At 42.4% G+C, this 20,476-nt stretch overlaps 1 protein-coding gene across 2 annotated transcripts in view; it reads right to left on the bottom strand.

Annotated features, from left to right (window-relative positions):
• Window positions 1-20,476, bottom strand: part of OVCA2 (OVCA2 serine hydrolase domain containing) — a 64,618-nt gene that overhangs the window by 28,880 nt on the left and 15,262 nt on the right. Inside the window, exon 2 of one of the 2 annotated variants that reach the window (XM_044054373.1) lies at window positions 13,713-13,752. The exons of the other annotated variant lie outside the window; for it this stretch is intronic. Coding sequence (XP_043910308.1) covers window positions 13,713-13,752 — 40 coding nt within the window. The remainder of the gene's footprint in view (window positions 1-13,712; window positions 13,753-20,476) is intronic. 2 annotated transcript variants of the gene reach the window in all.

Raw genomic sequence — 20,476 nt, 5'->3', positions numbered from 1 at the left:
CTACTATTTCTCCTCCAACTATCACTAATGAACAGGTCCTCACTGCAGTCTCCAGAGCTAAAAACACTGCATCCATAGGTCCTGAGAACATCCAAGGATGCCTCAAATAGCCTGAAACATGACCCATCAGGCCCACTAGAATCTTTATTCAACTACAGCCTCCAGACAGGCTTCATCCTTAGGGAATAGAGGACTGCAACCATCATCCCTCTACACAAATGCAGACCATCAATAGACCCAGAGAACTAGAAACCCATACATTTAAACTAGTCTTGTATGCAAGGTCATGGAAAGAATTATTGTGGACCTGATAAACAAAGACATAGGAAATTTTCAAACACTGAGCCAATCCCAGTTCGGTTTCGTCAAGAAAGGTTCTGTCTACTAAACATGGTGGACTTTTGAGATCACTAGACCCATGGACAAGGGAAAAACAGTATATATTTCCTACCTTGAACCTGGTAAAGGCATTTGATACAATACTACACTCTAGTATTATAGAAAAATTGCCAAATTTAGGCATAAATCCTTATGTCAACAACACACCTCTGGAACCACCTCCACAGTAGTAAAGCAAAATGACCATGTCACCCGATGGATTGCCAAATGGCTCATAGATAGGACACATGAATTAGGGTGGGGGAATCCACTACCACCAAGAGGCCCGTTACTAGTGGTGTCCCACAGGGCTCGGTACTGTGACATCTCCTGTTTGGAATATACTTCTCTGAAGTCAAGGCAAATGTAGAGGAACTTTGGCTGACCAAATCTGCTGAAGTCTGCAAGCTGGGTGCAATCACTGAATCCCTCAAAGATGTAGATCTCCTCCAGGAAGGCCTAACAGACAAATAACTGGTGCCAGAACAATGGCCTAAAATTAAATGCAAAAACATGCATAATTGTACCCTTTGGGAAGATGACTATCCCTACAAATTACAACATTGATAACACTCCCCTAAGAGTAAACACAGTGGTAAGGGACTTGGAAACTCATTTTGACAGTAACCTGAACTTTGATCATCATGTATCTATGGTAGTTAGAAAAACTTTCAGCATGGCACAACTTATAAGTAAAGGCATGACATCCAGATCCAAGATCATAATCCCACTATACTCAGCCTTCATCAGACCAACAATAGAGTACAGTACACCCTTTGGCATGTACCTGATCAGGCATTTGCAACAACTGGAGTGGCCACAGTGTTTCCCCAACTCAAAGAAAACAGGGTGTAAATAATACAGGTCTTATGTGGACCATCTCAAAGCTTTGTCCCTGTATTCGGTCTCCTGAGGACTACTGAGGGGCAATCTATGCCTAGCCTACAAGGAATTCTCTGATCCAGCCATGATGGATCTGCTACACATTTGCAAAATAAAGAACACTAGGAATACCCGATCTAAGGACCTAAACCTAGTCTGTGACAAACAAAACATGTTGGAGGGACAGGCATGTGTTTCAGAGATTACACCTTCTCTGGAACAGACTCTCCATTCATGTGAAACAGAGCTCTTCCCTAAGCCTATACAAGCACATACTAGACCAATGGATGGGAAACCGCAAATTCACACCTAGCTCGTCGCCTTTGGTCCTTATGGACAGGGGTAATTTGTAGATGTTCTAAGTCATAGGCATATACCAAAGCCATTCAGCCCATGGGCATTGGTAATTGGGAAAACTGGGGCATGAATGGCTAGGCTGAAAAAGGCTCCAGGGCAATTAGCCTAGTAACCTCCTAAGATACTTGAATTACTGAAAGAAAAACACAATGCCATCATAAATGTCAGGGTATTCACTACCCCAAAAAAGAAGATGATCTACAAAGTACGAAAAAACAGCTGAGGTGTGAAAAAAGAGAAGTATTAGCAGTTGTTGCTGAAAGAGTGGGGTATGGAATTACTGACTGCAGTAGAACAAGTATTTGAGTGGTGCAATCAGAGATCTGGATAGAATACCATAAAATGGGATATACCCTAGACAACCTTGATCGCAATGAAGCTACGCGATAGTGTCCACCTTATCTTAACAAACAGTAACAGTGAGCAGCAGAGGTATGCAAGAGTTTATCAACAAAACAGGGCATTTTAGAGAACTGTTCGGGCTGAAGAATTTACAATAGTCACTGCTGGGACTCAATTACAAACCCTTGAATAGCAATCCAAAGTGAGAAAAGAATGCCATAATGTATTTTCCATAAAATTATTTTGTATAAAAAAAAAAAAAAGAGGTGAACCTCTCAGTCTTTCCACATTTCTTTGCCAACAGTATAATTATTAGCTGATAGCAAGTCCTACAGGATAATGTATTCACCCTTACACTTAGTAAGTCAAGACACTGTAGGAAGGCAAAATTATGATTAATAGGGGACTGTGGTGAAGAAAATGTGTATTTGAAGAAAGAGCCAATCAGAGATTTATTGCTGTAATACTTTTATGTGAATGATAGACCCATTTCCTTATATCTCTGGATAATGAGAAAATACTTGGGTTTATTTGTTTAGGGTTTTTTTTGCGCAAAATACTTATTAATGTAAAAAAAATAAAGATCTCTTTAAAGCAACTACTTTACAATACTATTAACAATATTAAATAACTACTCCTCTGTATTTCTCGTGAACCTTTTGTACATGATCTCCACTATAAACTGGCTGTTTAAAATTGGATATACCTGGTCAATAAAATGGATAACATTTAGGAAAGGCTCTTGCAGCAAGATTTTGAGTGGTATGGTCACAATCAGTTAAACAGAAATGTGCAGGCTGGATGAATTTCTTGTGCCAAAAGGCCTTGTTAAAACGGAGGCTAATCAGAGGCCAATCAGAATTTGGAGGTGAAGCCTAGCTAGCAAAACCTGAAACTACATGTAACAAGGATTTAGCTGCAGTAACACAACCCTATGCTTAGACATTTTAAAGCAGAACACTGCAGAGGGGGCCACAGAACCAGTAGACTTGCTACTGCCTTATACAGAGGTCCCAAACACTTTGTATTAACACAGAAAACAAAACATCACCAGCACATTATAAATACTGTCATTACCAAAGACCAGATAGCTTAGCACAATTAAATATCAAAGTGTGTACCTCCAAGATCACAAACATTCCCTTCCTACTACATCTTTACTGGATGAGCAGAATAAATGGTAGATGGCTAAAACTGGGTCATGAATCACCAACCTAAGCAAAAATCATTTTTTGTTCATTAGCAAATCCCTCACTTCAGGGAATACTGTACAGGGTTTTCCAAGTTACTCTAGCTAAACAGTAAGCAAGAAAATGATGTTCTAAAAGAGAAACTTCAATTCTGCAAGTTACTGCTGCTTCAAAATAAAGAAAAATCATTGTTAACTGGGACGCTTCAATAGCATCTATAAATGAAGGGCTCATAAGAAAAGTCAATATATGCTCCTACTGGTAAGTACTGATCTCCCAAATCCTATAAAGAATGCTGCAACTTCAGTAACACTGACATTAATAATATTTCTATTATATTATTATAGACATTTGCTCCATTGTCCCAGGATCACATGGGGGAGGCTAAAGCCACCAAGAGAAGCCATCATTCAGGCAGCCTTGTGAGTTACTTGGGCCTTTGTCTGCACCCTAGAAGTTGAGTGCACATGGATCATGGCCTTGACCCCTGCATCACTGCAGGGACAACCTAGGTCCCTCAGCCTTGTACAAGTGTGCTCTTTCCAAGGGACGTTGAGTACCATCTTCACCAGCTTGGGTTGCTACTGCCCACATTCTCCCTGCATGGTTGCACTGACTGTTTCAGACAAGCCTTTGCTTATCCTGAAGCATCAACAAACCAGCCAGGAATTCAGTCCTCTCCCCCAGGATGCATATGTTCATTTTTTCCTATAATCACAATCAGGTGCTGAAGCATCTACTCAAAACTTTGTCACCTGGCTGATATGCCAAGGGGCTGGCTGCAACAGAGACTTTTTTGAAAGGGTGACGGCCCTTCCCTGAAAGGGCATAACAGATATTCCAAAGAAAACTAAAACATGCAAGGTGAAGGTAAATCTAGGTTCATCTTACATCCACAAGAGAAATGCTTCTACTTGGCTTTAAGTAACACAAGGGAAAAAAATAACCTCCATGAATACCTCACTTGCTTATTCAGAGTGCTTTATTCCACTCCATTTACATCCAATAAACGTACAAGGAGCTATAGAGTGCATACACTGGAATACAGCAACTGACCCTTACCCTATGTACCAAATGTGGCTTTAAATCAAATTACAAAAGCAGATATGAAGAAGTAGAGGCTCTGATTGGCCGAGTCGGAGTAGCAGAATGAAAATATTCATGCACTCATTCATAACCCTGAGAAGCATCCTTCAAACCAGCATAAGCATGCAAAAATTAGACTGCATCTCAAACTGACAAATGCACTCCTGGTTACTGCACCATGTCTTCAAGGACAGAATGGAAATGCCAACAGATCCAACATCAGCTCACAGTTGACAGATGGAGTCTGCAAAGGAAATGGAACAGGATGGATTCCACTTCTACCCTATGGCAAAAAATGACTGCAAAATCAACTGTTATATAGGAGTACATAATGAATGACCTACTGCAACAGTGATTTTAACACAGGTGATCAAAAAAGAAATCATTCACCCTGTCACAGTGCATACTCATTTGAAACATACTGACATATAGGGTCTATATTAGAACATCGAACATTCAAAATGTCGAGTGTTCTAATATCGACCCGTTTTCAGGGAACGCTGAAAATATCAAAGAAACAGAAAACTAAATTATTTCCTAGGGAAAGAATTTGGTTGTCCGTTTATGTTGCTTCGGTATTTTCAGAGCTGTGGTGGAAAGTTACGGGTCAGGTTCAGGTAAGTGTAAGATTGTGTGGACGTTGAGGGTTAGGTGGGTTAGGGCGCGGGTCAGGTAAGTGTGCAATTGTGTTGACTTGAGGGTTAGGGCGGGGTAGGTGAGTTAGGGTCAAGGCGCGGGTGAGGTGACCTTAGGATTAGGGTTTGGGTTAAGGTAAGTGGATAGTTAGTGGTGTATGTATAGTTTAGTTTAGTGTAGGGTCAGGTGTATGTGGGTGGATTGCTGTTTGTTTGGTGTGCTTGTGTTGTGTGTATACGTTTTGGAACAGCAACATTTTTTCCCTAGGAAAAAATTTGCTGTTCTGAATGTTCGATGTTTCGATTCATAGGGTTTGATATTAGAGCACTCGACATTTTGAAAGTTCGGTGTTGTAATATAGACCCAGCATATATATGTACACTCCAGATGCTCACCCCAGACCACACACAGTCAGCATTTGTGTGGGGCGCCACCTTGCTCTCCACATCTCCATTACTTTACAAAGACTAAACCCAAGCCCATACAACAGCAGGGAAAGGGGAACTTGCCAATCCCCTCTAACACAATCACATGCAAAACAGAGCACAGCCAGCATAGTTCAATCAACTACGCTACTTCAGCAACAAGTTTTCCATTCGCTGGATTGGAACATAGCTGAAAACAAACAATTATATCTACAATCTACTGAACGAAACCCCTGTATGTATGTGACTGTATATTTTCTGTCTCTCATAGATCAGACACAGGCAGGCAGACACACATTGTATTACTATTTCTGACCTACACACCCTACATCCTTTCCCTGCTCTGTTGCTATCAATTCCACTCCCTCCAGTGGGCATTCTATACCAGGATTGATGTGGCTGAGTGCAGTACTTTGCATTTCTCTACACTGAGCACCAAATGACAACTTAACACACACTCAGTATGCATTTCCATATCCTTCCTTTGAATCCTCCCTCATCCTTCACTACTACCCCGAACTTTGGGTCATCAGTGAAGAGTTTGACCCTGCTCTGTATTCCCTTAGCTACATCTGAAATGGTGGTGTTGGACCCATGACCAAACTAGGAGTACGGCAGGTTACTTTCCTTATTCCTGACGTCACCCATCTCACCACAACCTTTCACATCCCATCATTTAACCACAATGCAATAAAATTCCTTTGCCCTAATCCTAACCCCAACCCCTCCTCCTTTCCAACCAGTTTCCAGTGCACAACAGTGAATGTCTTGAAGGAATCCATAGACCAACTCTACTAGTGCTCCATGTTCGCCTTTAACCCAACTATAAAATGTGGACCAGGTTTGCCCAATACCACCTTCCGACTATAAACGTATACTGATCTTTATTCAATAGGAAAGCAACCATCCTTTCCTACCAGATTCTCTCCATGACCATCTTTCCCTGCCACTGCTTTCATGCTAAAAGGCCTGTAGTACATAGATTTCACCTACTCCCACTGTAAAAGAATAATATAATTGCTCTACTCCAACCTCAGGCATACAATTACAATAAATTGCAGGTCTTTTAACAAAATTTTGAAACTTTAAGACAAAACAGGCTTTATACTGCTCCCTTTCCTCACCGTTAATGGGGCCATGAAGGCAGTTTGCAGGGCACAACCCTCACACCAATATAACAAATAGAGTGTCTACTCCCAGTTTCATGGCTGCTGTGATAAGTGGAAGAAGATCAGTCATTCTGCATTTCAATATACCAGATAGAAGTGTGGATACCAGTCTGCATTTTTAATGAGCATGGCTCGGCAAGTGAATAAAACTTGAACAACATACAGCAAAGTCACCGACACAACAACATGCAGGATTTTTTCTGCTTCAAAACAGACTTTTTTTTTTTTTTTTGCTTCAGCCCCACCCCATCCTCCCTGGGGCCTTGCCTCATGGCTTCTCTACCTTCACCCAACTGCGCTGGGCATAGAACCAGTGCACAGGTACTAAAATGCATACTGAAGACCATGAAAACTCATTCAAAGGAATGCCAAATATGCACAACCAGAAAGCTTTGATAACACCATGAACAGCAAAGTGAGTGACTGATGACCTGATGAAGGACTCTTCAGGAAATAAAGCTTTCCATGGGGAGAAGCAGTCGCTTTCCATGGGGAGAAGCAGTCCGGACCATTGTGTGGAAAACAGTCAGCTGGTTTGCTGTTGTAGAGATCTCACACTGCAGACACACTGTTTTCTTCCAGGACAACTCTAGATAGTACCCAAAAAATTGAGAATCCATCACAAGCTGGTCATCAAGCATTCAGAACAGCATTGCTTCTACTCCCAACTTCATCCTGTCCTCCTAAGCTCCCAGACCTCAAACTCAAACCATGGCTTCCATATGAACTAGGTGGACAGGACATGCATAGTTTGAAGAAACACTGTCAGGTGAAGAGATGAGAGCCCAATCATAATTCCCACCAGCTCATCAAAACTCACAGCACTACAGTCATGGAACTAGTCAAGCAATACAGAAGTGAAAAATCTTACTTTTCCTCTTCCACTGCACATAACCAAAATTCAGTGAATCATTCAGAAGACTTAACTAAAAAGTGGCCAATTTGGTGGTCATATGAAGTTAAAAGGCTGGGTGGCCACTGTGGTGCAGCGGTTAGTGTTGTCGCCTCACAGCAAGAGATTCTCCGGTTCAATTCTTGGCTGGAGTGCCTTCTGTGAGGAGTTTGCATGTTCTCCCTGTGGTCGCGTGGGTTTCCTCCCACATCCCAAAAACATGCAGTAGGTGGATTGGACACTCCAAACTGGCCCTAGGTGTGAGTGTGTGACTTCTGTGGAAGGTTGGGCGCCGGGCTGGCAACTCAAAACCGTAAAACTCCACTGCCAATCATGAGTGGACAGATGATCTGCTGTGGCGACCCCTAACCGGGAAAAGCCGAAAGGAGAAGTTAAAAGGCTCCACCACCAAATTACTCACCGCACAAAAATGTATGGCCAAGTCCAACATATAGCAAAATCTATGGGTTACTCAGGTAACCCCCTAAGCAAACAAAAGTTCAAGCATAATACAAAAGGGTTATTTTACAAGAGCCACAGATTCTTCCATCAGCCATAATGCTAAAATCCCCTACTATTAGCCACAAAGAAAATACGTGATCCCTGAGGTGAATTTCCTATCTCCCATCCAATTGTCAAGGTTCCTTCTGAAGAGGGCCTAGGAGGCACTCTGCTTGACATGTATGGGCAGAACATTCTCACATCATCGGGTCGACCATAAATAAAAAAGGTTCCCAAAGACTGAATATGTCCCTGGTACAGGAGCAAATATATGCACCACTAATCTGTTTTAACCTCAGATGCTAAATAACAGAGACCCTAAGGGTACTAGAGCTGCAAGGATGGGACCAAATTTGTTATCAAGCTAAGCCCCAGCAATAAAAGCCACATCAACTTCATGAAGCAAGTCAGCTAATATGGTAGTTTTGTTGTGGACAGAGCTAGAATTTTGATAAACGTACCTGAGGAGCATCACCAGGACAGTAAACCCCAGTTCTCTTCTTAACACTATAAGAGTTCGATGGGTGCTTCACAGTATAGAACCAGTGTGAAGAACTTCCCTTTTGCCCAGTGTGAGAATGATAATGAGACACTATCAACCAGGCCTCTGAATCCACGAATCCCCAGCAGCTGTTGTGGTCATAAAAGGAGGGGGAGTTTCCATATTTATCAAGGATATCCACACCTCCAGGTTAGTGGCATTGCACGAAGTATCGGAGACCATCCATGTGCAACTGACAGTGGGCAAGACTGCTTTTCAGTTTATAGCATCCTACAGACCACCCTCTCAAAGTCAGGAATCCCACTCGGCTTTCCTGAAAACATTGGAGAACATGAAGATCTCTCCGAACACCATTATATTGGGCGACTTCAACTACCCAAACATAGACTGGGAGCATTACTCAAGCCCCAGCACCTTAGCCCAAATGTTCCTGGAGTTTATAAACTCAAATGTTATGGAACAACTAGTCACCACTCCCACAAGAGGGGAAAACATACTAGACCTGATCATTACCAACATGGGGACTCTATGCTCCATACCAGAAGTATATCCCTCATTGGTAAGATCAGACCATAAATTAATTTCACTGGATATCCACATCCCGACCCCACCCCCAGCCCAGAAAACCACAGTGAAAAACTTCTCAAAAGCGAACTTCACACTTCTCAAAACTGAAGTGGAATCCTTCAAGGCCCCAGGGATGGCCCAAATTGCAGAATCCTATATAAACGCATTCTACGGACATCTCCAGGAATGCATGGATCATGCTATCCCAAACAAAATCAAGACCCAATCATCCAAAGGCAGGCGTCCAGTCTGGTGGACCCCAGCCATAAATAAACTGTACAACAGAAGTAGGAAGCTCCTACATGATAGAGCAAAATCCCTAAAAGGGAAGGCATCTCTGATCAGTACTAGCAAAAAATTACGATCCCTCATAAAATCCTCCAAGGCCAGCTTCGAGAGAAAAATTGCACAGGACACTAAAAGACAATAATAAGGCTTTTTTCAGTTATGTTAGGAACCTGGGATGCAACTCCCAGACTTGTTCCGAGTGGATTCTAAACGACAAAAAATACACTGAACCCACAGACATCGCCAATATCCTGGCAGACAGGTTCAGTGCAAACTTCTCCACCCCCTCCCGCCCAAAAGAGCAAGTATCTATCCCGGCAGAGTGCAGCCTCCCAAACATTTCTGATGCTCAGGTGAAGGCCGCCCTCTCCAAAGCAAAAAAACACTGCTTCCATGGGACCAGATGGCGTCCCGGGTTGCGACCTACATGAACTCCAAGAAGAACTAATCCCTCAAGTAAAACTGCTGTACAATCTCAGCCTCACTACAGGATATGTGCCCAAAGAATGGCGTACAGCAACAGTGGTCCCACTCCACAAAGGTGGCGCCTCTATGGATCCTGGAAACTATCACCCCATAAGCCTGACTAGCCTAGTCTGCAAGGCTATGGAGAGGATCATCATGGAACTCATAAACAAAGACATTGGGGACCTACAGACACTAGATCCTACCCAATTTGGTTTCGTCAAGGGCAGATCCTGCCTTTTGAACCTGGTCGACTTCCTCAAAACAGTCAGCAAGGCCATAGATGAAGGGAAGGTAGTCCACACAGCCTATCTAGACCTCGCAAAGGCATTTGACACAATACCCCACTCGGGCATCATAGATAAGCTATCCAGCCTAAATATAAACCCCTATGTCACAAGATGGGTCGCAAACTGGCTCAAAAGATAGAACCCACAGAGTCAGAGTTGCTGGAGCCATGTCAGACTCGAAACCGGTCACAAGTGGCATCCCACAAGGTTCTGTCCTGGGACCTCTCTTATTCTGTATTTACTTTTCTGAGGTACAGGCCAACGTGGGAGGACTATGGCTCACCAAGTTCGCAGATGACTGCAAACTGGGCGCCATAATCTACTCTCCAGCTGACACAAACATCCTTCAAAATGGTCTTGCAGAGACGGATAACTGGTGCTAGAGCCATGGTCTAAAGCTAAATGCCAAAAAGTGTATAGTCATACCCTTTGGCAAAAACAATGTGCCCACAAATTACCACATAGGTGGTAACTCATTAAGTACAGAGAAAGTAATTAGGGATCTGGGGACCCAAGTTGATAGCAATCTCTCCTTTGACAACCACATTGCCAAAGTGGCTAGAAAGACCTTCTACATAGCCCACCTCATCATGAAAGGATTCACATCTAGATCAAGAGAGGTAATTGTGCCCCTTTATTCATCCCTCATCAGGCCCATCGTAGAATACAATGCCCCCTTTGGGATGTACCATACCAGACACCTGCAGCAATTAGAAAGACCCCGAAAGTACCTCACCAGGAGGATCAAGGGATTCAAACAGATGCCATATGCTGCTCGGTTAAAAAAACTCCAGCTCTATTCAGTTGCATACCGCCTACTTCGAGGCGATCTATGCCTGACATATAAAGCTATGTCCAACCCAGAATTAATGGACATGCTCCACCTCAGTAAATCTAAATCCCTTAGAGCCATGCGCTCGAGGGACTTGAACCTCAGCACAGAAATAAATAGAACATGCTGGAGGGACAGATTCATAACCCAGAGGCTCCCTTCGCTCTGGAATAGAATTCCAATTCATGTTAGGCAGAGCACCTCACTGACTCTTCAAGAAGAATCTTGATTAGTGGATGGGGGATTGTAGGATTGTCCTGGGGATTACTTCCGTGTCACTATTAGACAGAGGCACAGTAACTAAACTTTAAAAAGGGCACAGTATACTCAAATCAAGGGGTGGCATAAGCCAAACACAATCGGGCTAGGCTTATAAATGCCCCAGGGCAGATAGCCTAGTATGAACCTATGAACCTATAACTACGCCTATGGCTCTTATCAATGCTCAGACCATGGCATGTGCATGCACATGTTATGAGCAATAGATCGCGGTTTATGGATGCATCTTCACATTGACTTCAATCCAAAAAAATTCAGATGGACAATGAGTCCAGATCTGTACAGAACCACATGCCTGACTTCTGTAAAAGCTGAACAAATCAGGACAAACATATCAAGCTTTAAGTAGCTCCATAATGGTACCAGTACATCGACAACAGATTGCCAACCAAAAAAAAAATGCAAGATTCCCCCAATGTGTGCTTTGCTCCTGTTCTTATATCACGGATCATCTTTAACTTAAAGGTGATGCCATTCATAAAGGCTCCATTTCAAGGATGATGCAAACGAAAGGAAAAGAATAAAGCCAAGCATTTTTTTTTTGTAATTTTGCTTTCTGAGACTTAAATACCACTGTAATTCTACAATGACGTTCCTTTAAAGGAAAATGGTTCAGTGAAGCAGAGGAATAAAACCTTGATTGGAGCCCAAGTCTGGGTTTGCTAACTGGCCTGGGTGCTGGAGTAACCAGTTAGGAACAATGCAATAAGAAGCTTCTGCTACCTCTACCACCCTTGGGGAAGGTCGTAGCCAAGTACTCTAACAAACTAACAGTGGAGGCTGAAAATAGCAGCAAGTCAGCACAAAGAATGGGGGGCTGAGGGCCAATCAAGCAGCATATCTGTACCACAGCCAGGGTTGGCACTTGTGCAGAAGCACAAATGCGTCTGGAGTTAAAATGACACAGGAAAATGGACCTTTATTGAGGATGACTCCATTACCACCACTGGCATCACCAGAGCAGTCCTACATAATTCCACAGTCCAGTAACAATAAGACTTTGTGTCTTGCCTGTCCTCCATCCCTTAGGGGCAGCCTCCAGTCTAAAGAATAGGTTAGACCATGGGAAGAAGGGAATTAAATGGGGCTGTACAAATCAGGATAGCTGATGTCAGAGGAAAAACAACCTCTTTTAAAGAGATAATCCAGTTTTATAAGTTTGTACTGTGTACCACATATCATCCTAAAAACTACTTAAAGTAATTTCAGCAATCAGTTCCTTAATAAATAAAAAAACAAAGTGAGGTATTTTGTAAAATGCTTCACAGTTTTAGCAAATGCTTTATTTCCGCATCTGCTTTTACTAATAAAACTTTGCTTTGTGCTTTTCTGTACATCACAAAGTATATTCTCAAGTTCTGCCTGTGTTTAAACAGTTAAACTTTATGGATAGGTTTTAATTCCCTTCTCATCTGCACAATGCTTAAATTTTAACTACTAGATAATATGCACTGCTGATTAATTATAAAGTTAAACATAATCCAGGAACCCAGATGCATTACAACATTAAGCATACTGCAAATAGATGGGGACATGGTAACACATGGTGAAAATAGCACAGTGCTGGGGAAAATGTGGGTAGCTTATTTTGTCAGACTATTACCAGCTTCACATTAAAAATGCATATAGGAGTTTACAGAGATCAAGGAACTGTGAGGACAAGAAAGTTTCTTCTAACCCCTTTAAGATTGCGAGACCTCAGATTTAAATATATTTAGGGATGCAAAGATTTGAGGATAGAGCGGGGGGGGGGTGACACCATACAAACACTCATAGCAGTACTCTTAAAGCTTGTGTTTCTACTAAACAATTCTGAGGATTCCCATAGTGATGTTTGGCTGTGCGATTGTCAACTATAAACTACATAAGTATAAAAACAATTGTTCACAGTAAAGCAGATCCGGGAGCTACTTCTGTGTTAAACATATGGGAGTGCAAGGTGGAATTTCATCAGCAAAAACAAATTAAGCATTTGATAAGCAGTTTATCAATAATTCCACCATAATTTTTTTCTCTGTTTACAAAGCAGTTTGCCTCCCAATGTGTTTCCAAATAAAGGTCTACTCAGTCCAAAATAACTTTTTACACTAGAGAAACAAATCAATGGAGAAAGGCAACACATTTCCTATGGCACAGCCTTTTCAAATAAAAATTCACCTACAATGCGCTGGAAATATTGGTGGGGGGTCATTTGCATCATCTCCCAACAGCTGTGAGAAACTGATGCCAGTTCCAGCACATTTCTCTTCTTACCACTACAAAATAGTATTATTATCAGGCTGCATCTGTGAGAATTGCCTCTCATAATCCATTTTGCCATTATAAGAGCCTGCATTTCCAGCCAACAACATCCATTGGGGAAATTGAAATGTATCCCTAATCAGCCATAAAATGATGAATTAACTCCAGAAAACACATAGTGATACAGCCCTCACCAAAACTGCAGCAACAAAAATGCAAATGCAGCATACAACTCCCGTCTTACACACACCAGAGTTTTATAGAGCTGGGTGATGAAACAAGATAAACTGCAGGCAGAGCAGGGATATTCATAAACACAGAAAGTAATACATGCAAAGCAAGCTAGGATGTAATGTAGTAAAGCACAAAACAGAATAGAAACTGCCTTACCTTGGTCTGTTTGTTCTGTTTTAAGTACAAATCCAGGGGGCTGTGAGACAGAATGAGGAGCAGAAATGTAGAACAACTCAGCATGTTTAAGATTTTCCTCAGTGAGCCAGTTCTTTTTCTAAAACTTCTCTCATTTTAATAGTAAACATGAATACACAGAATCCTAAGCAACGTGGATGTCATCGTAATTCAGCCTTCCTGTCACAGACTCCAAAAGCAGTAACCAGAAATAAGCAGCCTTAGAAACTTTTCCTAAAAACAACCTACTTCCTCTTCAGTCCTCCCCTTTTATGTCCTACTGGAAAACACAAAGTAGTAACACTATAGTTCCTATCAAAAAGCTAAGTGCAGTAAAATGCTACTTTTTAACAGCAATAGTGCATCTTAAATAAAACAACTATTTTTTGGTGTTTTATAGTTCCCCTTCATATCATGCACTGCAATATTTCCTTCACAGTTTGTTTGTTCTGTTATTTCTATTTAAAATAGAAATGGTACTTACCATTTCTTACTTTTGCTGTGGCGACTCCTAACCGGGAAAAGCCAAAAGAAGAAGAGGCTTTGCTCACCCATTCAGTTTATCTCCTCATACATTTTATTTTGCCATTGTATACATGATATTCACCCATTATTATACATAATTATTACATGTGTATATCAAAACTTATTTCACTACATATCTCCTGTTGCAGCCATGCAAGCTTACTAGGCAAAACACAATATTAAATAAGATATGGTAAGATAAGGAAAGAGAGATATAAGATTTGTTTGTTCTGTTACACTGTTAGACATGCTCTTTTAGAACTACATTGTATAAATTATATAAGTGGAGTGTTATGCTTCTGTGACATTGTGCAGTACTGCGGAAGTGCTTTTGTCTCTAAAGCTTAAGGGCCTTTGATTACCTGCTGAAAGCTACTTATCACAGCAGATGTACATTTTCCTTGGGGCAGTTAAAGTAACCAGGGATCAGTTAACTTTAAGTACACTAAGCCTCCAAAAGTACAGCTGTGTGAAATCTTAACCATAACGATAGATGTCCTTGCCTTTACAGCTGCAATATTCATAACTTATGGATTCCCTGCCATGAAGCCCATCGTCCGGCCAGTCTACAAAGCCTACAGTTGCTTTAAGGTATGTTGAACATCACCTAAACACTCCTCAAATACCAGTAGAGCATAAAGGTGACTTTTACGTGCACCATCCTCAGCACTGATGGCCTCAGTAGGAACAGCGGTCCAAGGAGAACCTGCACATCCAAGAAGAAGAAGAAGAAAAAAGAAACAAGGGGGATGGAGGGAGGGAGTGAACACTGCAGTGGTGAAAGCAAGGACATCTACCATTATGGTAAGATTTTACATAACTGTACTATGTCCTTACATTCTTCTTTCGGCTTTTCCCAGTTAGGGGTCGCCACAGCGGATCACCTGTCTGCTCATGATTGGCAGTGGAGTTTTACGGTGTCGAGTTGCCAGCCCGGCGCCCAACCTTCCACAGAAGACACACACATGCACACACACACACCTAGGGCCAATTTAGAGTGTCCAATCCACCTACAGCATATCTTTGGGATGTGGGAGGAAACCCACGCGACCACAGGGAGGACATGCAGACTTCGCACAGAAGGCACCCCAGCCGAGAATCGAACTGGAGAACCTCTTGCTGTGATGCGGCAATGTTAACTGCTGCACCACCATGGCCGCCCGTACTATGTCCTTACATTCACCGCTGCAATATTCATAACTGATGGGAGAGTGCCAAAGCTAAAGAAGAAATTTGGGAGGAGGAAGCAGTAGTAGAGCCCTCTAAGAAACCATGAAGAATGGCATTAGCAAAACCATCTCTAGCTCTGGAGATATAATCCAACTTGTAATGTTTGGTAAAAGTATGCACAGAAGTCCAAGTAGCTGCTTCAACAGAATTAATGTCTGAGCCCTTGAAAAAGGCACCAGAAGAAGCCACAGCTCTAATAGAATTAGCTTTTACAGAAGGAAGGAAGGAAGGCTGTCGCCATGAAAAGTGTAATAAAAAGAAATAGCCTTTGAAATCCAAGTAGAAATAGTTTGCTTGGAAACAGCCAATCCTAAAGACCTAGGATGAAAAGAAAAAAAATGATCAGATTATTTTCTGATGGCTTTAGTCTTATACAAATATCTGAGCTGTCTATGCATGTCTAAGGTATACAGCACCCTCTCACTGTCAGATTGCAGAAAGGGGAAAAAAACTAGGCAAATTAATAAACTGATTAAGTGACAATTCTTTAACTACCTCGGGCATAAAAAGAGGATTAGTACAGAAGGATGCCCTGTCCTCATGAAACATCAAAAAAAGGCAGACAAGCCATAAGGGCTTGCAACTCAGACACCCATCTGGCAGAAGGAAGAGCTAACAAAAAGTCTTCCAAGAACAATGTTGCAAGGAAGTTGAAACAGCAAGCTCAAAAGGAGCCCGAGTCAGTTTCTCCAGAATGAAATTAAGATCCCAGGGAGGAGGAACAGGCTTCCTGAGAGGTCTAATATTAAAGGACACCTTGAAGAAATATCTCAGCCTCAAATCTAGAAGCCAACAGGGAGCTAAAGGCAGACAATCAGAAAGAGCTGATAAGTAAGCTTTCATAGAAGAAAAGGCCAAACAAGCATTGAGCAATTCACAAAAATAAGAGAAAACCAAAGGAAAATCGACAGTAAGTGGGTCCAGGTCATGAGAAAGAGACCAAATAGAAAACCTCTTCCATTTAGATAAGAAGGTTTCCTGGCCTCCTGCAGAACTTGCAGCACATCCTCAGGAAAAAAAAGGTATCTATGAGGGATCAAAACCCTATCACCAACAGTGTCAGTTGGAGAGTGGACAGGTGGGGATGGATGAGAGATCCCTTGTCTTGTGTGAGTAGATCCATCCTGTGAGGTAACTTGTGATGATTGCCCTTGGCTAGATGCAGAAGTAGAGAGAACCAGTGCTGTCACAACCAAAAGGGAGTCAACAACAAGATTTTGGGAGCATCCTGTTGAATCTTGAACAGGTCTCTCGGAATGAGAGGAAGGGGAGGGAATGCATAAAGAAACATCCGCTTCCAAGAAAATGAGAGGGCATCCACTTTCCATACCTGAGGACCTGAGACTCTGGCACAAAACAGAGGAAGTCATCTGTTCAGAGGGGAGGCAAAGAGATCTACTTGAGGAGTACCCCATTGGTGAACAATATCCAGCAACACATCCCTTTGAAGCATCCATTCCTGGGACTGAGTGAAGGACTTGCTCAGAGTGTCTGCCACAATGTTCTGATCTGAAGGATTATAAACTGCCTGAAGAGTCACTTAATACTTGATAGCCAGATCCCATTCCAGAACTGCCAGCCAGCAAAGAAGGTAAGATCTTGCGCCCCCCTGCTTGTTGATATACTGCATAGCTGTGGTATTGTTTGTGAATACCTTGAGGCGCCTTGGAGAGAAAAAGAGGATGAAAGGCCTGAATAGCCAGCATAAGAGCTCTCATCTCTTTGACACTGATGTGCTCCTTCTGCTTATGAGGTGACCACACTCCCGGAGCATTCAGGCAGCCAAATGTTGCTCCCCATCACACACCTGAAGCGTCTGTGAATGGATCCTGAGAGGGAAGAGGAGGATGAAAAGGGAGCCCTGGATTCAGAGACAACTGCTGATTCCACCACAGAAGTTCCTTTTTGAGACAAGGGAGAAGAGGAACTGTAAAGTCTAGAGGATGCGCATGTTGAAGCCACACTGACTTCAGAAACCACTGGAACATCCTAATGCAGAATTTAGCTAGAGGAAGCATCAGAATGGTGGAAGCCATGAACCCCAGAGCTCTCAGAAACACCCTGGCTGTAATTAAGGCCAGTGGAAGAGGAGTTTGAAAGTAAGAAATGAGAGTTAAGGCTTTTGGAGGAGGCAGGAATGCCAGCATTGGCATCTCTGAATCCTGCAACCCAGAAAGACACGATCCTGAGACTTAGTTTATCATGAGCCCCACACTCTGACGAAGAGAAATGGTAAAATGAAGATTTTGCAAAAGGACCTCTGGGGAGGATGCCTGAATCAGCAGGTCATCCAAGTAAGGAAATATTTGCATCCCTTGAAGCCTGCAAAAAGCAATCATAGGAGCAAAGCATTTGGTGAACACCCTTGAGGCAGTAGAAATGCCAAAGTACAAAGCACAGAACTGAAAATGCCAGGAAGCAAAATAAAAAACGCAAAAATTTCCTGAAGAGAGGATCAATCGGAAAATGGACAAAGGCATCCTTGAGATCCAGTGACACTAGAAAGGCCTGAGGGAGCAAGAGTGGAAAAAGGGTCTGAACATCAGAAAGGAAGGCACCATCAGAAAAGGGTTTAGTTAAGAGACATCTAGACTCCGTCTACAAGTACCTTCTTTTCTGGGCACTAGAAACATTCTCGAATAAAACCCGTTCCCCCTTTGGGACACGGGCACCTCTTGAATAGTACCCTGAGACAAGAGATTTCGAAGAACCTCTGGGGAAAAAAGGAAGTTGTTTCTGAGGGGGCCGAGGAATGCCCATAAAAGGAGGATGGGAAATCTACACCATGAAAAACCCCTGATGAATGACTGACAGAACCCTAGAATCCTGGGTAAATCGAAGCCAAACAAGAAGAGAAAGAGAAAGGTGAAGAGAAAAAGGAATGTGGCTGGGAACAGGTGGATAGTCAGATAGCACCTGGTTTGTCAGGAAATGAAAACTTTAGAAATCACTGCAGTCTGAATGGCCTTAGCAGGAGGAGCCTGTTTACCACCCTTTTTACCTTTGGGAGGAAGGGAAGATTGCCTATGAACAAACACTAGCTTAGAAGGGTAGTTTCTCTGGAAGTTAGGCACAGGAAAAACAAAGACATGTTTAAACTTCCTGTAAGGCCTTCCCCTTGTCCTGAAGAGACTTAATCAAACCAGCAGCCGCTTCCCCAAACAAAAGTTTATTATCGAGGAGAGCATCCATCAACTTAACCTTAATATCACCAGGTAAAAGGTTGAAGCCTAAGCCAAGAGTACCTCCTCATTACTAAACCAAAAACAGCATCATTAGAACAGGCATCTGCTGCATCATAACTATGTTTGATAGAATGATGAATTACTTGAGAGGAAGTCCCTAGCAAGGAAAGAGCAGAAGATTTACTCTCAGAATCTGGAAGATCAGAAAAAAGCTGACAAGCCTGAGAAAGAGCCAACACATACCTAGATATATGGGTCTGATAATTAATAGCACTAAAAGCTAGGGTAGAAGTATAAACTTTCTTACCTAGCCTGTCCATGGTTCTGCTGTCCTTGTCAGAAAGCAGTAACTTGGTCGAAGGAAGCAATTGAGATGCCTTATCAGAAGCTACAAACACCACAGAAGGAAGGGTCAGCAACAGGACATGTGAACAAAAAGGGACAATCCTCAGGCACTCTGTAAAACTTATTAGACTTCTTGGGAGTAGAGGGCAGAGAATCAGGCACTTTAGAGGCACTGGAAAAAACTTCCAGTAAAGCAGCCAAGACAGGAGGAATAGCCACAGGTTTAGGAGATTCCATCTGCAGTAACTCATAGTACCAGTTATGGATATCAGAAACCTGGTACAATCCCACTTAAAAAAATTCCATCATTCTAGAGAATGTGTCCCCAAAGGAAATTTCCTCAGGAGGAGTATCTGGACTATTAGATTCCTCCTCCTCAGAACCGTAGTCCAAAGGAGAAGGAATCTGGGTAGAATAAGTAAAGGATTCTTCAATAGAATCCAACACTTCCTCAGAAGAATTCAATTCCCTGGGCCTTTTAGGTAAAGAAGAGGACCAAGGAGGAGCAGGAACTGAAACCCCATGAGGAGGCCTTAACAACTGCAAAACATTAAATAATCCCTGAGTAAAAGGCCTGCTACTCAGTTTGTGGATCACTAGGAGCAGAAGAAACATGCTTTGTTTTCTGTTTTTTTTTTTAAGGGGATGTCCATCCTAGAAAACTGAGAAGGCCCTGACGCAGGACAGCATTCCACAACTGTAGTAGGAACTTCTTTCCCAAGAAGAAGCTACGGAACCCCCAAGACCCCTTGGAAACAATCAACCATGGCTCCCCCTGAACACTGAAAACGGACGCCTGCAAAGCCTCATCAGATGTGCTGCCTGCCAGATCCTCACCAGCCTCAAACCCAGACGTGGCAGAGGAATCTAGAATCTAACAACACAACCAGGTGAGTCTCTGTGTTTGTAATAACCTCGAAACACTTGGCAGAGGATGGACAGTGGAAGATTCCGGTCTTACCTTTTTCAACTTCTTCTTTCCTGATGGCTGACCCTCGGTGCAAGAAGTTCCATCCATAGTATCTTTAGCAAGTAGCTTAAGATGCTTTCTCAAGATACAAGGAAAGGGAAGAAATTATACTATGATGGGTTTTCAGGACAAATGGCTGACAAATTGAACAAGACATGGTCGTGAGAAGCTCCTAAGCAAAAAAGGCACTTATCGTGGCAGTCTTTATGTGGAGTCTGTCTCCCAAACTGGCATTTACCCTTCCTAGATTACATCAAACCCTAAACAGCACAAAAAAAAAAAAAAAAAAAAACAGAAAAAGAACCAAAGGAGGAATCATCAGAATTCCAACATACAGAAAAAAACGGCATAAAAAACAGGTGGAGGCAAACAGACCGACTGCTAAAAATAGTGTTCAGGCTGGCAGCAAAGATTTTCTGATAATGGTACACCTGAACGTCCCCTTTATGCCCTACACTACGCAAGGAGTGTTTAGGTGAAGCTCAGCATAC

Source organism: Protopterus annectens, chromosome 13.part0 (genome assembly GCF_019279795.1).
Source record: "Protopterus annectens isolate FY-2018-M chromosome 13.part0, PAN1.0, whole genome shotgun sequence".
NCBI classification, from domain to species: domain Eukaryota; kingdom Metazoa; phylum Chordata; order Ceratodontiformes; family Protopteridae; genus Protopterus; species Protopterus annectens.
The sequence above is the reverse complement of the archived record's forward strand: the minus strand, read 5'-3'. Positions and strand labels throughout refer to the sequence as shown.